The sequence below is a fragment of the Saimiri boliviensis genome, chromosome 1 (genome assembly GCF_048565385.1).
Source record: "Saimiri boliviensis isolate mSaiBol1 chromosome 1, mSaiBol1.pri, whole genome shotgun sequence".
Classification (NCBI taxonomy): domain Eukaryota; kingdom Metazoa; phylum Chordata; class Mammalia; order Primates; family Cebidae; genus Saimiri; species Saimiri boliviensis.
The window spans coordinates 98957605-98971871 of record NC_133449.1 but is presented as its reverse complement, the minus strand read 5'-3'; the positions used below and the strand labels follow the sequence as shown (position 1 = coordinate 98971871).

The window sequence follows — 14267 nt, the reverse complement described above, 5'->3', positions numbered from 1 at the left end:
TTGGAAAATTGAGCGCATTACGCAATTGATGGCCTCAGGGACCAGGTTACTCAGACTCAAATCCCAGTTCTGTTCCCTCCAGCCTGTGTGAACTTGCATGAGTCACTTACCCTCTCTGTGTTTCAGTGTCTTCTTCTGTAAAATGGGGATAATAATGATACCTACCTTATGGGGTTGCTATGAGGATTAAGAAATTAAGATTAGGCCGGGTGCGGTGGCTCATGCCTGTAATCCCAGCACCTTGGGAGGCCAAGGCGGGTGGATCACCTGAGGTCGGGAGTTCGAGATCAGCCCAATCAACATGGTGAAACCCTGTCACTACTAAAAATACAAAAAACTAGCTGGGCACGGTGGCTCACGCCTGTAATCCCGGCACTTTGGGAGGCTGAGGAGGGCGGATCACGAGGTCAAGAGATCGAGACCATCATGGCCAACGTGGTGAAACCCCTTCTCTACAAAAAAAAAAAAAAAAAAAAAAAAAAAAACAGAAAAAAATTAGCCAGGCATGGTGGCACATGCCTGTGGTCTCAGCTACTCAGGAGGCTGAGGTGGAAGAATTGCTTGAACCCGGGAGGTGGAGGTTGCAGTGAGCTGAGATTGCGCCACTGCACTCCAGCCTGGGTAACAGAGCAAGACTCCGTCTCAAAACAAAAACAAAAACAAAAAACTGGCTGGGTGTGTTGGAGGGCTCCTATAATTCAAGCTACTTGGGAGGCTAAGGCAGGAGAATCACTTGAACCTGGGAGGCAGAGATTGCAGTGACTTGAGATCACTGCCATTACACTCCAGCCTGGACAACAAGAGTAAAACTTTTTCCCCAAAAAAGAAGAAATGAATATTTGTAAAGCTGAAGACTGCCTGGCACAGGTAAGACAGAGCAATGTGGAAATACAGTAGCTGTCTGGTTTCTATCACACCATGTGAAAGATGCAGCTTCAGCCACGAGAAATGGGTTCATGTTTTATCCGTTTCCTTTCCCTTGGGCTCCCCCTTTACACATGCACACACACACGCGCGCGCACACACGCACACACTTGCACACATGCGCGCATGGAGGAGAAAGAGTCGCTTTTCTCCATCAGTTTCCTGAGGCCAGCCCACCAGGCAAGGGGATCGGTGAGGAGGGAGGAGGTTTAAACTCTCCACGAGGCTCCTGCTTCCCCGTGCTCTTTGCCAGCTCTCTAGGGAGAAATCATCCCCGTTTACCTTCTGCCTCCTTATAGTACCTTATTTGAACAAGAAAACATCCAATGGCCCAGGGAAAAAGTCAGAAAGGGGAGTCCCAGAAACAAACCCTCTTCTCCCCAGGGCTGAGCTGGTGGAAGCAGAGGCAGCTGTCTCTCCCACCCAGGAAGTCAGTTTTCTGCCCCTCTTTCTCCGTGGAGCAGCTGTATACGGCCACACACATCCTGCCCTGCAGCCTGGAGCGGCTGGAATCGGAAAACGGGACCAGTGTCCACACACGCTCCTCCAGGGTTGGTGCCACCAGCTGTGCATGCATGCATTCATTCATTCATTCATCAAAGTGGCACTAGATATAGAAACGGTATAGCACTTCCTTGATATAAGTAACTCCATCCTACATTTTAAAAGACATCATGACAGCAGGGACCAGATGTTTTGCCTAATCCACAAAGACTGCCCCTATCTGGATAAGGACTCCAGGCACACTCTATTCCTCTCTCAGTCTCCATCAGAAGACTCTGTGGCCATCAGGATAGCAGGATTCCCCCAGCTCGAATCAACAGTCTTAACAGACACTGTCATGCTGTCACCTGTGATAAGTGCCCAGGATCTGCCACTGAAGGCTCTGCCCACATCAAAGATGCTTCCTTGGAAGGCACTGATGGACCACTGAGGCAGGAACCATGATGGTCCCCTGTTTACGGGTAAAGACATTAAGGCACAGAGAGGTTAAGGAACTTGCCCAAGACCACACAGCTAGAATGACCAGGCCAGGCCAGGATGTTCTTCTTGTCCACATCACTCTCCCTAGACTGGTTCATTAACCCCTTCTCCTATCTTCTCCCCGCCCTCCGCTTTTTTTTTTTTTCCTTGAGATGGAGTCTCACTGTGATACAGGCTGGAGTACACTGGCGTGATCTTGTCTCATTGCAACCTCCGCCTCCCAGGTTCAAGCGATTCTCCTGCCTCAGCCTCCTGAGTAGCTGGGATTACAGGTGCACACCATCACACCTGGCTAATTTTTTATATTTTTGCCAGAGATGGAATTTCGCCATATTGGCCAGGCTGGTCTTGAACTCCTGACCTCAAGTAATCCACCCGTTTCGGCCTCCCAAAGTGCTGGGGTTACAGGTGTGAGCCACACACCCAGTCTATCCTTTCCTCTTGATGTTACTGTTACTCTGTTTGATGTGGAAGGTTTCATCCATAACATGTACACATTGAGTAAGTATCCCACTATATCCCACTAGGTATGATTTGCAGTACTGGCCGACTCGTGGCATGGCTGGAGCCTGTGTGCCTGCAGCTCACTATGGAGCCAACAGGAAGTGCTAGAAAGAACTGCCTCACCTCCATGGAGCTCATGGCTTCCGTGATGGAATTGCATCAGTAAAAGTCTGAGCGTGTGGTGAGGTGTAAACGTGCATGGTCACTCACACCTGTGATCCCAGCACTTTGGGAGTCGGGGGAGGGTGGATCATGAGGTCGGGAGTTTGAGACCAGCTTGGCCAACACGGCAAAATCCCATCTCTACTAAAAACACAAAAATTAGCCGTGTGTGGTGGCACGTGCTTGTAATCCCAGCTACTCGGGAGGCTGAGGCAGGAGAATCGCTTGAATCCGGGAGACAGAAGTTGCAGTGAGCCAGGAGCATGCCACTGCAGTCTAGCCTGGGTGACAGAGCAAGACTCTGTCTCAAAAAAAAGAAAAAGAGAAGAAGTCAGCGCCTCTCGCTCTCATCTCAGAACCTACCCTACCCACAGCTCCCGGTTTCCTAGACTTCAGGCCTAAGTCCTTCCCACAGCTGGACAAACAGCCGTCTCTGACCTGGCCACCGGTTCTCCCTCCCCCTCAGCCACTCTGTCCTTCCACGCTGGCTTCCCCCGAGCTCCTGGCCAAGGCACCCCCATCTCAGCAGCTTGAGGCTCACCAGGTTCACTGCTCTCTCCTTCAGAGCTCTCCCCATGGACTCCTGTGAGCTCCTCCCCTGCCTCCCCCTTGCCCCTTTTCAACCATCCCCTTCTTAGCAGTGAGGTCTTCCCCGGTCATCTTATTTAAATAGCTACACCCTCTGTGCTGCTGCCTTCCCCGTGTCCATTTCCTGGGTTCTTTTCCCCGACTACCCTTCCCGCCACCACCCGACACAGGATAAGTACAACCGGTCCTCTTGTTTGTTGCCTGCCTCCCGCACGTAGGGGAGGATGTAAGCTCCATGTGTGAGTGCACAAATTTGTGTCTGCCTTCGTCTCATTTGTGGTATGTCTAGGAACTAGGACAGTGCCTGGAATGCAGGAGGTCATCAATAAATGTCAATTAGATGGACAGATGGACAGAGGATGGATGGGGATGATGGAAGAATGGATGGGAGGCAAGATGAATGAATAGACGGTTGAATGGATGGATGGATGGATGGTTGGAGAAAGGATGGATGGATGGGGATGATGGAAGAATGCACAGGGATGATGGATGGATGGATGGAAGGGTGGAAGGATAGATGGATGAATAGAGAGATGGCTGAATGAATGGATGAATGGATGGTTGGAGAAGCAATGGATGGATGGGATAGCTGGAAAATGGATGGATGGATGGATGGATGGATGCATAATTGGGATCAGGGTGCATGTAGCTCCCTGATCTTCAGGGAGCTCTGAGATTATGGGTACCATTTGTTCAGGATAGCACCAGCTAGCTACAAGGTATCATTGCTGTGTTCTCTGTGGTGGCATCTGCTGAAAGGGCTGGGTCTCCCATCCATGCCCTTTCCCTGTGGGGAGATCTCCTTCAGGATCTCCTGGGTCTCTCTTTTGGGGACACGGGAGCCTCTGCCTGCTCTCCCACACCAAGCCAGGACATCGCTGCCTCACTGGGCAGCTTCAGGCTTGCTCTGCCCTGGGCTTCTTTCCAGCCCCCTCTTCCAAGGGTGCTTCAGCTTAGAGCGTAGGGAATAATGCAAGTTCTGAGTGGAAATGTGAAATAAGACCCTCTACTCTTGGATTTTCCACAACTGACCTGAGACTTCCTCCCTTAGTCCTCAGCTGGATTTGGCTCTGTGAGATGTGGGGGCAGGTGACTCTTTCCAGAAGCTTGAGTTCATTCAAGCAGATAAAGGATCTGTTAAAAGGACCTTGAAGATCCCACAGAATCTCAGGGAGAGCTGGAGGACCAGGTGGGGAAGCTGTGTAGCCAGGAACGGCTCCCAGGTCCTGCTGCAGAGCTGTCTGAGGGGACTCACTGGCCTGGTGGCAGGGCCGTGGCTCTCTGCAGCCCCCTGGGGTGGGAGCCCGGACTCTCTGGTTAGACCCACACCAGGGGTGCCATATTAACAACAGGCCAGTTCAACGGGAACTGCACATAAGCAATAAGTCGGTTTGGGGGCTAAGTGTGTCCCTTGCCATATTTTATTGTTATTATTTTATTTTGCCTACATTTGGCATTTCCACATGCTGCTCCTGAAGCCCCTACAGCTCCCCTCAGAGCTCTCTGGACCTCACTTCTTGGACATGGTGCCCAAGCTGCAAGGGGAGTCTGGGAAAGCAAGCGTCAGATACTCGAAGCTTCTACAGGGGGAGGGGGCCCCGTCTCGTAGGACTGGGGAGCCCCTCAGACCATTGCCAGCATCTGGGTTTAGGCTTTTGCTCTCCGTCATCAGGTCTGGATGGGGTGAGGAACCAGACTCACCCCAAACCAGACTCTCCCCAAATCTGACTGTTGTTTTTGAGATACAAGCATCTCTTCTCTCAACCTGTTTTCTCTGCCAGAGTGTGGTTTTTTTTTTTTTTTTTTTTTTGTCTATTTAGACACCATTCTCCACCAGAAGGAACCAGGCAACCAGGCTCCTTGGAGAAATGGCTGATTCCAGGGCTGGGCAGGGGAAGTACAAGATGAGTCAGGAACATCTTGTTATGCCGGAATATCAGGAAGTCCTCGAACTGTGGGGCCGAGCTAGAAGGAAATGGAGCCAGCTGGATGGAGCTCCCCTCTCCAAATCTGGGACAGTTTGAGCATCCAAATAAAACTGATAGGAAAGCATTTTAATCCACTGCACAAAATAAGAATTCATGAGTCCATGCCAATGTATATATGTGTATATATGCATGTGTGTGTACATTACAGATCAATGATATAATTGTATCATATGTATATCTGTATCTCATATATATATAACATATATATCTAGATATAGACTGTATATCTATATTACATGATACAAGTATGAAATACGATATATATCAATTATATAACATATACATATATATCAGTATACACACACATATGCATGTGTGCATTTGAATAAATAAATAAATGGAGAAGGGAAACCTCTTCCTTACTGTACAAGGCCAACTAATAAATACGGAAACAGTAGTGGAGTTAGAAAGTTCACCTTTGGCAACCATCGGAAAACACCTGTCTCAAGCAAGAATCATCAATAGAGGCAAAAACTAGTGGGTGAAGTTTTTATGGGGAATAGGCCATTTACAAAGTCTCAATATATCTCTCCAGAAGATAATTACTTAGTTAAAAAAAAAAAAAACAGGAGCCAGGCACAGTGGCTCATGCCTGTAATCCCAGCTACTCAGGAGCTAAGGCAGGAGAATCACTTGAACCCAGGAGGCGGAGTTTGCCGTGAGCCAAGATCATGCCACTGCACTCCAGCCTGAGTGACAAAGGGAGACCTTGCCTCAAAAAAAAAAAAAAAAAAAAAAAAGGCAAAGATAAACTAAGGAGCAATTCCAGATGCAAGGATACTAAAAAGACTCGAAAGCTTCCCACACAGTGGCTCACATCTGTAATCCCAGGGCTCTGAGAGGCCGATGTGGAAGGATCAGCAGAGCTTAGGAGTTGAGATCAGCCTGAGCAACATAGCAAAACCCCACCTCTACGAAAAAATGAAACCAAAAACAAAAATTAGCCGGGCATGGTGGCACACACCTGTGGTCCCAGCTACTCCAGAGGCTGAGGTGGGAAGATTGCTTGAGCTCAGGAGGTTGAGGCTGCAGTGAGCCCTGACTGTGCCGCTGCACTCCAGCCTGGACAACACCAGATTAAGACCCTGTCTCAAAAACAAAAAACCACCAACCAACCAACAAACCCAAAACAAAACAAAAAAAAAACAAAAAGAAAACATGAAAATTGAATGTAACCTCATGACCTGAGATTTTCTTTTGCCATAAAGGATCTTACTGAGACAACGGGTAAAATCTGAACAGTCCGTCAATTAGATGATATATTGCACCAATGTTAATTTCCTGATTTAGAAAATTATATCATGGCTATGTAAGAGAATGTCCTCATTCTTAGGAAATATACACTCAAAGTATTGAGAGAAAAGGAGTGTGATGCCTACAATTCTTTCTTAAATTATTTAGAAATGAGACAGAGGAAGAAAATGAGCAATGCAGTCCAATACTAACGTGTGGGAATCTGAATGAAAGGTATCTGGAAATTCTATGTACTATTCTCGCAACTTTTCTGCCAGTCTGAAATTGCATCAAAATTAAAAAGTGAAGACACAAACAGGCGAGTTGTGGTGGCTTGCACCTGTAATCCCAGCACTTTGAGGAGCTGTGATGGGAGGATCACTTGAGTCCAGAAGTTCAAGACCAGCCTGGGCAACATGGCGAAAGCCCACCTCCACAAAAAATACAAAAATCATCCAGGCGTGGAGGCATGCACCTGTGATCCCAGCTACTTGGGCGGCTGAGGTGGGAGAATTGCTTGAGACTGGGAGGCAGAGATGGCAGCGAGCCTAAATTCTTGCGCCACTGCACTCCAGCCTGAGTGACAGAGCAAGACTCTGTCTCAAAACAAACAGACAGACCGGAAGTCAGTGTAGAAACTCGAAAGCTGACAGTGACCTGTTTGTTCCCTCTGTTCGGCTGTGGCCTCCCTTTCCCGGGGTAGAAGCCAGGACAGCAGTGGCTGAAGCAGTGAAGGCCTGGGGGACAGTTTTAGAGAAGACAACGCAAGGAACGCCAAGCACATTGGTCGAAATAACGATATTCGGAGTGGTAACAATCTGCATGGAGCAGGGCAGATGCCACGCGCAGAGGATGCTGCGGGCAGAGCTGGAAGTATTTCGCAAACATTGGCCACTATTATCCAATCTTGCTGATCTTCGCAATTGACCTGCACAATCTGAACTTACTCAACATTTAAAATCAACATTGTAAAAGCCTGGTATTTATTAAAGAGGAAGGCTATCCCCATCACACATGGAAAAGGGCCGCACTAGGGAGCCTGGACGAAGGCAGCCACATTCACTGCACGCCCCCAAATTCCTCTGGGCCTTCGGCGCACGGAGGCTCTCAGGGAGATGAGACTGTGCTTGGGTGGAAAGGGGCTGCCTTTGGACTGAAGCCTGCAAAGAAGGTGACTGTTATGAACTAAATCTCCCACCCCGAACCCATAGGGCTTTATGTATTTCTTTCTTTTTGAGATGGAGTCTCACGGTATCACCCAGGCTGGAGTGCAGTGGCTCCATCTCGGCTCACCGCAACCTCCACCTCCTGGGTTCAAGTGATTCTCCTGCCTCAGACTCCTGAGTAGCTGGGATTACAGGCATGTGCCACTATGCCCAGCTAGTTTTTCTATTTTTAGTAGAGACGGTGTTTCACCGTGTTGGCCAGGTTGGTCTCGAACTCCTGACCTCAAGTGATCCATCCACCTTGGCCTCCCAAAGTGCTGGGATTACAGACATGAACTTCTCACCGCACCTGGCCCATATGGCTTTGAAACGATTCCAGACACTTCCACAGGTTGCTACGTGAGTGATGCACTCTGCTGCACTAAGAACCCATTGTGCCCCTTCTTCCTTGGAGAATGTGACCTTGCTCCTTATCACACCCTGTCTGTGAGCTCCTGACCCTCACAGCTGCACTTCCAAACACAGGCAGACCTGCGAGTGTGACGGACCCTTGGGAGCTCTGGCGGCACCCTCGGCCCTTTCTCCCAAGGCCAGAAGCTCCAGTGTGACAGGTCACCCTGCCAACCTTGGAGGTACTCTGAGAAGCCTCTGGCCAATGCTGGGACTGCCTTCCAGGGACCAGGGACCTTACAGCGCTCCCAAGAACAGCTGGTGGAAGGCTACACCTCACACTGAGGACTGTTTCCATGCTAAGTGAGCAGCTAGACTTTGGTCGTTCTGGAACTCATTCACCATGGGGTTCACGGACTTCGCCTGTAGAGTGTATTCTCTGTGAAGTCTGCAGTCATTCTCTCCCTGTTTAAGCTCTGGGACCCTACAGCAAAAAAATCTTTATGTAAGGCTGGGCCCAGTGGCTCACACTTGCAATCCCAGCACTTTGGGAAGACAAGGCAGGTGGATCATCTGAGGTCAGGCGTTTGAGACCAGCCTGGCCAATATGATGAAACCCCGTCTCTACTAAAAGCATAAAAATTAGCCAGGCATGGTGGTGGGCACCTATAATCCCAGCTACTTGGGAGGCTGAAACAGGAGAATATCTTGAACCTGGGTGGCAGAAGTTACAGTGAGCTGAGATTAAGCCATTGCACTTCAGCCTAGGTAATAAGAGCGAAACTCCGTCTCAAAAAAATAAATGTGGAGCAATCAACTGTGTGATTTGTGAAATCATACTTTGATCATTTCCTTATTGTTACCACACAAAACAAGTCCTAACCCCCAAGATGACTGAATTTCATGTGTGTGTGTGTGTGTGTCGTGGCGGGGGAAGAGTCTTGCTCTGTTGCGCAGGCTGGAGTGCAGTGGTGCCATCTTGGCTCTCTGCAACCTCTGCCTCCTGGGCTAAGCGATTCTCCTGCCTCAGCCTCCCGAGTAGCTGGGACTACAGGCATGTGCCAACACACCCGGCTAATTTTTGTATTTTTTGTACAGATAAGGTTTCCCCATGTTGCCCAGACTGTTCTCAAACTCGTGAACTCAAGTGGTCCTCCTGCCTCGACCTCCCAAAGTGCTGGGATTACAGGCGTGAGCCAGCCTATGTATTTCAAGGTAGGGCCTTTAAGGAGGTAATTGAGGTTAAATGGGTCCTACGGGTGGGGCCCTGACCCTAATATGACCCGTTTCCTTGAGAGAGAGACAGGCACCAGGAGTGTATGTGCCCAGAGGAAAGGCTGCATGAGGAGGCAGCCACCTGCAAACCAGAGAGCGGCCGCGGTCCTGCTGATACCGCGGTCCTGGACTTCCAGCCTCCGGAACTGTGAGGAAAACATGTCTGCAGGTTAAGTCACCCAATCTACAGTAGGGCAGAGTTAGGGCAGCCGGAGCTTAGACAGTGACAGAATGGCCTTAGCCCGCTACCACTCAGAGTGTGCTCTGGCAACTAGCATCATCAAACCTTGTAAGAAACTCACAGCCAGGGACTGCGACGCTGCTGACGCCTCTCTCTCTCTCTCTCTCTCTCTCTCTCTCTCTCTCTCAGGATATGGTCATATCGGGTCAGGGCCGCACCCTTAGGACCCTTTAACCTGAATTAACCTCAATCACCTTCTTAAAGGCCGTACCTTGAAATACACAGGCTGGCTCACGCCTGTAATCCCAGCACTTTGGGAGGCCGAGGCAGGAGGACCATTTGAGTCCACGGGTTTGAGAGAAGTCTGGACAACATGGGGAAACCTTATCTCTACGAAAACTACAAAAATTAGCCGGGTGTGGTGGCGCATGCGTCTAGTCCCAGCTACGCGGGAGGCTGAGGCAGGAGAATTGCTTGAGCCCGGGATGCCGTGGGAGCCCCACCCCAGCCTTGCTGAACCTGAACGTGCATTTTGGCGAGCTCTTCCCTCCTTCCCGCGGATGGGGTGGAGGTCTCCGGCAGGCCCCGGCTGTCAGCATCTCTGCGTACACGACACAGCCTAGGAGAGGCAGTGAACACAGAACAGTCCAGAGCTTGAGAGATGGTTTTAAATGTTTTATTTCACAAATTGTTCAGATTTGTTCTTAAAAGATATGTTACAGAAACATTTTAGAAATCAAACCAGTTTTACTGAAACAACAGCAACAACACGGCCCCTGTTCACGCAAAGCACAAAAAACATTTACAGTTAACACTCTATACACAGGAAGTAGCCAAATACATCATTTTTCATAGAAAAAAGCACACACACAGACTGCGGGCTGAGTAAGCCTACAGACAAAATGAGACAGCCGCACACGCTTTGCAACACGGTGGCGCAGAAGTACCTACAGAAGCTGAAACGTTCATTCTGGGGGCAGGAGAGCCAGGAACGCCACTGGCGTGGTGCAAGACCTTTTTCAACATGGGGTAAGTGCTGATATGGCATGAGGGGCTCTGTTTCACGCACAGGAGAGGTGGTGCGAGGGACACGGCTTATAATTTGTAGTCTCGCTTCCATTTCCTGAAGACAAATGTTCCAGTTTCAAAATGTTTGTGAGGATGATAAAGACAGCCAGGTCCATGGCCGGGCGTGGTGGCTCACGCCCATAATCCCAGCACTTTGGGAGGCTGAGGTGGGTGGATCACCTGAGGTCAGGAGTTGGGAGACCAGCCTAGCCAACATGGCGACACCCCATCTCTACTAAAAACAGAAAAATCAGCCGGGCATGGTGGCTCACGCCTGTAGTCTGAGGCAGGAGAATGGCTCGCACCCGGGAAGCGGAGGATGCAGTGAGCTGAGATCATGCCACTGCACTCCAGCCCGGGCAACGGAATGAGACTTGGTCTCAAAAAAGAAAAAAGAAAAAAAAAAAAAAAAAAAAAAAAAAAAAGACAGCCAGGTCCTGCTCTGGGCAAGGACTTTCTATCCTGCTAGCCTCCTAGCAGTGAAGGAGATGTTACAGAGCCTGGGAGCTTTACTTTTAAATGATGGGATCAACTCACACTGGAAATTTCGAGTCTCCCTTGGGGAAGGTGCTTCAGAAGCGAGCCCACTGGGGTTGTCCTGGACTCTTCACTGATTCTGCAAACCCCACAGGGTGATCTGATTTACCCTGCAAACACAGCCACAGCCACCAAAGTCTGGCAGCAGAATACCGAGCACCCAGGAGTTTCCCAGATGTTTGGTGGTAACTGGACACACAACCTGACAGGCTGACCAAATTCCTCTCCGACACGTGGGGCCGAAGAGTCAGTACTTGTGAATTATGACCACCCTACGATGCACAAAGCACAAACACAACCCTGTGGAGTTTAGCTCCGTCAAGCTAAGAGCTGAACTGCTTTTTACCAACTTCCTAAAGGGGTGTTTGGTTTTTTTTTTTGTTTTTTTTTTTAAGCTATTTACCTTCAGATTCTGCATTTATTAGGAAGGCAATCAAAGAAAGAAGGCGTCACCTAGGTGCTCAGGTAGAGTTTCCGGTCCAGCCTACAATATCTTAGTTTTTTTGCTTTCTGCTAGTCCTTTTGTCTAAGAAATATTTTGAATCAAATTTGAAGCTAGCATTCGCCAAAGTGATCTATTGGCTGGCCTGCTGGTAGAGTGGAATTTTCACCTTCTGCAAAGAAAGGCTATTTACAAAAGGATATTTCATTTCACTGCGGGCGTTTGGTCTGGGTTCACGAGGCACTTTTATAGAGTGAGGGAGCCAGGGCATACTACAGTCCTCGGAGCCTCGGGAACGTTTGGCAAGCATCCTTTCACAAAAACAGGAAGAGAGAGCCTTCTAGTGTACTCCTACCTCTCGCTGTCATGAGGCCGCAGGACGGTTTCATAACCACAAACTGAGCTGCTAACGTCGGTGAGGAATGTACCAACGACTCCATTCCTCCCATGACTGAAAAAATAGGTCACTGGGTGTGTAGGGAATCTGCACATTTAGTTGTCATTTTTAAAAAGCAGCAAAAGGCAGCCCTTCTTTGGTTGTGATCAGACATCTCAGTGGAACCTTACAAGACCCAGAGTTAAGAAGTGGGCTTCAAACAAGATCGCCTGCAAAGCAAAGTCCTGGGTGTGAACCAGGACACATAAACCAGTCTGAGGCAGGGTGGGAGCCACAATGGGTAGGGGGTAAAGAAAGGGTCCTGGCTGGGCGCGGTGGTTCATGCCTGTAATCCAAACACTTTGGGAGGCTGAGATGGGCAGATCACCTGAGGTCGGGAGTTCAAGACCAGCCTGACCAACAAGGAGAAACCCCGTCTGTACTAAAAATACAAAGAGTTAGCCAGACATGGTGGTGCATGCCTGTAATCTCAGTTACTCAGAAGGCTGAGGCAGGAGAATTGCTTTACCCTGGGAAGTGGAGGTTGTAGTGAGCCAAGATCGTGCCATTGCACTCCAGCCTGGGCAACAAGAGCGAGACTAGGCCTAGGGGGGAAAAAAAAAAAGGGTTCTAATTTCCTAATTTTTAGTCCTCAATGGGACCAAAGGTCACGGCAGAAATGGGGGACCACAGAGACAAGGGGCCTGACAAAGACGAGATACATCGCTCGAAGTTACTGCTGAACTCTACAGAAACCAGCACTGCTGTGTATAGAGCCGGCCTGCTTGCGGCCACTGAACGGGACCCATGGCAGGTCACCAGCAAGGACACGTGCCAGGGCGGAGCCGAGGTCTCTCACACCCCCAGCCCTCTTGTTCCAGCCCATTTGTCTGTCTGACCAGCAAACATTAAAATCATTTTCCTCTGTTAGTAGGGACGGACTGTGTCTTTTATTTTTAAATAACTACCTTCTACTTCATTCCTGAAACTCACGGGCACTTCCTTGAAAGGCCTCTTTTGACACTGTGAGTGCTTCACAATTGTGAGCTCCAGAAGGTTTGCTCTCTTTGCAGGGGATGGGGGGTTGAAGTCAACTTTCCCCACCAACGGAAGAACACATAGCAAGTAATATTTTGGCAACTGTCCCCTTTAAGAGACAGGTCAGGTGTCTAAAGGAGAGAGGACACCCAGATGGAGACCCCTGGGCCCCAGCAGGATTGGGCACCAGGAGTCTGGCTGAGCACCCCAGGATGCTGCTACTTCCGTGGGGGGATGAGATATCACCGCACCAAAAGGCCACAGAGTGATGGACACTGAACACCGGTCACAGGGACTTTCCTGACTCTCCATATACCCCTCTCTGCAATGACAAAATAAAAGTAAAAGCAAAACCCCAAAGCCCTCTTGAAGACGCCTCTTCTCCCGTGCTGGAAATTCACTGCCTCACAGCAAAGATCCGGAAGGCCTTTTCATTTCGAGGAGTCTTCAGGCTGACAAAGAAGAAAGATAGCCCATTACTGAGCGATCCGGAGGGCCTCCTGTAGGGACTCTGGCTGGGCAGGGAGACCAGGGTGCCCCGTGCTCGCTGCCATAGTGGAGGAGCCATGGCCAAGGGACACTGTCCCACAGCCGCCAGAAACAGAGCACGCCTTGAGCTGAGAACAGCTGGCAAATCCCATTTTCTTTGCAAACGAGCCACCGTCTGATTCTAGGTCAGAGCATCTGTCTGATTCTAGGTCATTTCCTTTTAATGCAGGGATTTGCTGGCCCCAGTCTGTCGGGACTGGACTGACCCTCCCAGACTTCTGCCTGGTTTCACTACCACCTGTTGACCCAAACGGTGGCGTCTGGAGCAGATTAGCAGCTGCTGTGTCAGCATTACCGCATAAGCCAGCTGCCTTCACTGCCTCTCGCCTTCCTCCTGAGGGAGGTGTTATTCCTCCTTCACAGGGGGGGAAATGGAGACACCAGGAAATCAAGTCACTTGCCAGGGTCCCACAGCCACTGAAAACTGCCCTCTCACAAGAGGAGTTAGAGCCTTCAGCTAACCAACCCGATTTTTAAAAACAGCTTTATTGGTCAGGTGTGGTGGCTCATGCCTGTCATTCCAACTTTGGGAGGCCAAGGCAGGTGGATCATTTGAGGTCTGGAGTTTGAGAGCAGTCTGGTCAACATGGCAAAACGCTGTCTCTCCAAAAAATTAACCAGGTATGATGGCGCACACCTCTAATCCCAGCTACTTGCAGGCTGAGGCAAGAGAATCGCTTGAACCCGGGAGGCGGAGTTTGCAGTGAGCCAAGACCTTGCCACTGCACTCCCACCTGGACAACAGAGTGAGACTCTGTTTCCAAAACAACAACAAAAAACCAAACCGGCTTTATTAACTATAACACACCATGGAAATTCATCTTTTCTAAGTGTACAATTTAATGGTTTTTAGAGATTTTTA

General features: G+C 49.5%; 1 protein-coding gene across 2 annotated transcripts in view; it reads right to left on the bottom strand.

Annotated features, from left to right (window-relative positions):
- Positions 1 to 10057: 10057 nt before the first annotated feature.
- CRISPLD2 (cysteine rich secretory protein LCCL domain containing 2) overlaps positions 10058 to 14267 on the bottom strand; it is an 88907-nt gene continuing 84697 nt past the window's right edge. For both annotated transcript variants that reach the window (XM_010333667.3, XM_010333668.3), the window contains exon 15: positions 10058 to 13308. In XM_010333667.3, coding sequence (XP_010331969.1) covers positions 13254 to 13308 — 55 coding nt within the window. In that variant the 3' untranslated portion in view covers positions 10058 to 13253. The remainder of the gene's footprint in view (positions 13309 to 14267) is intronic.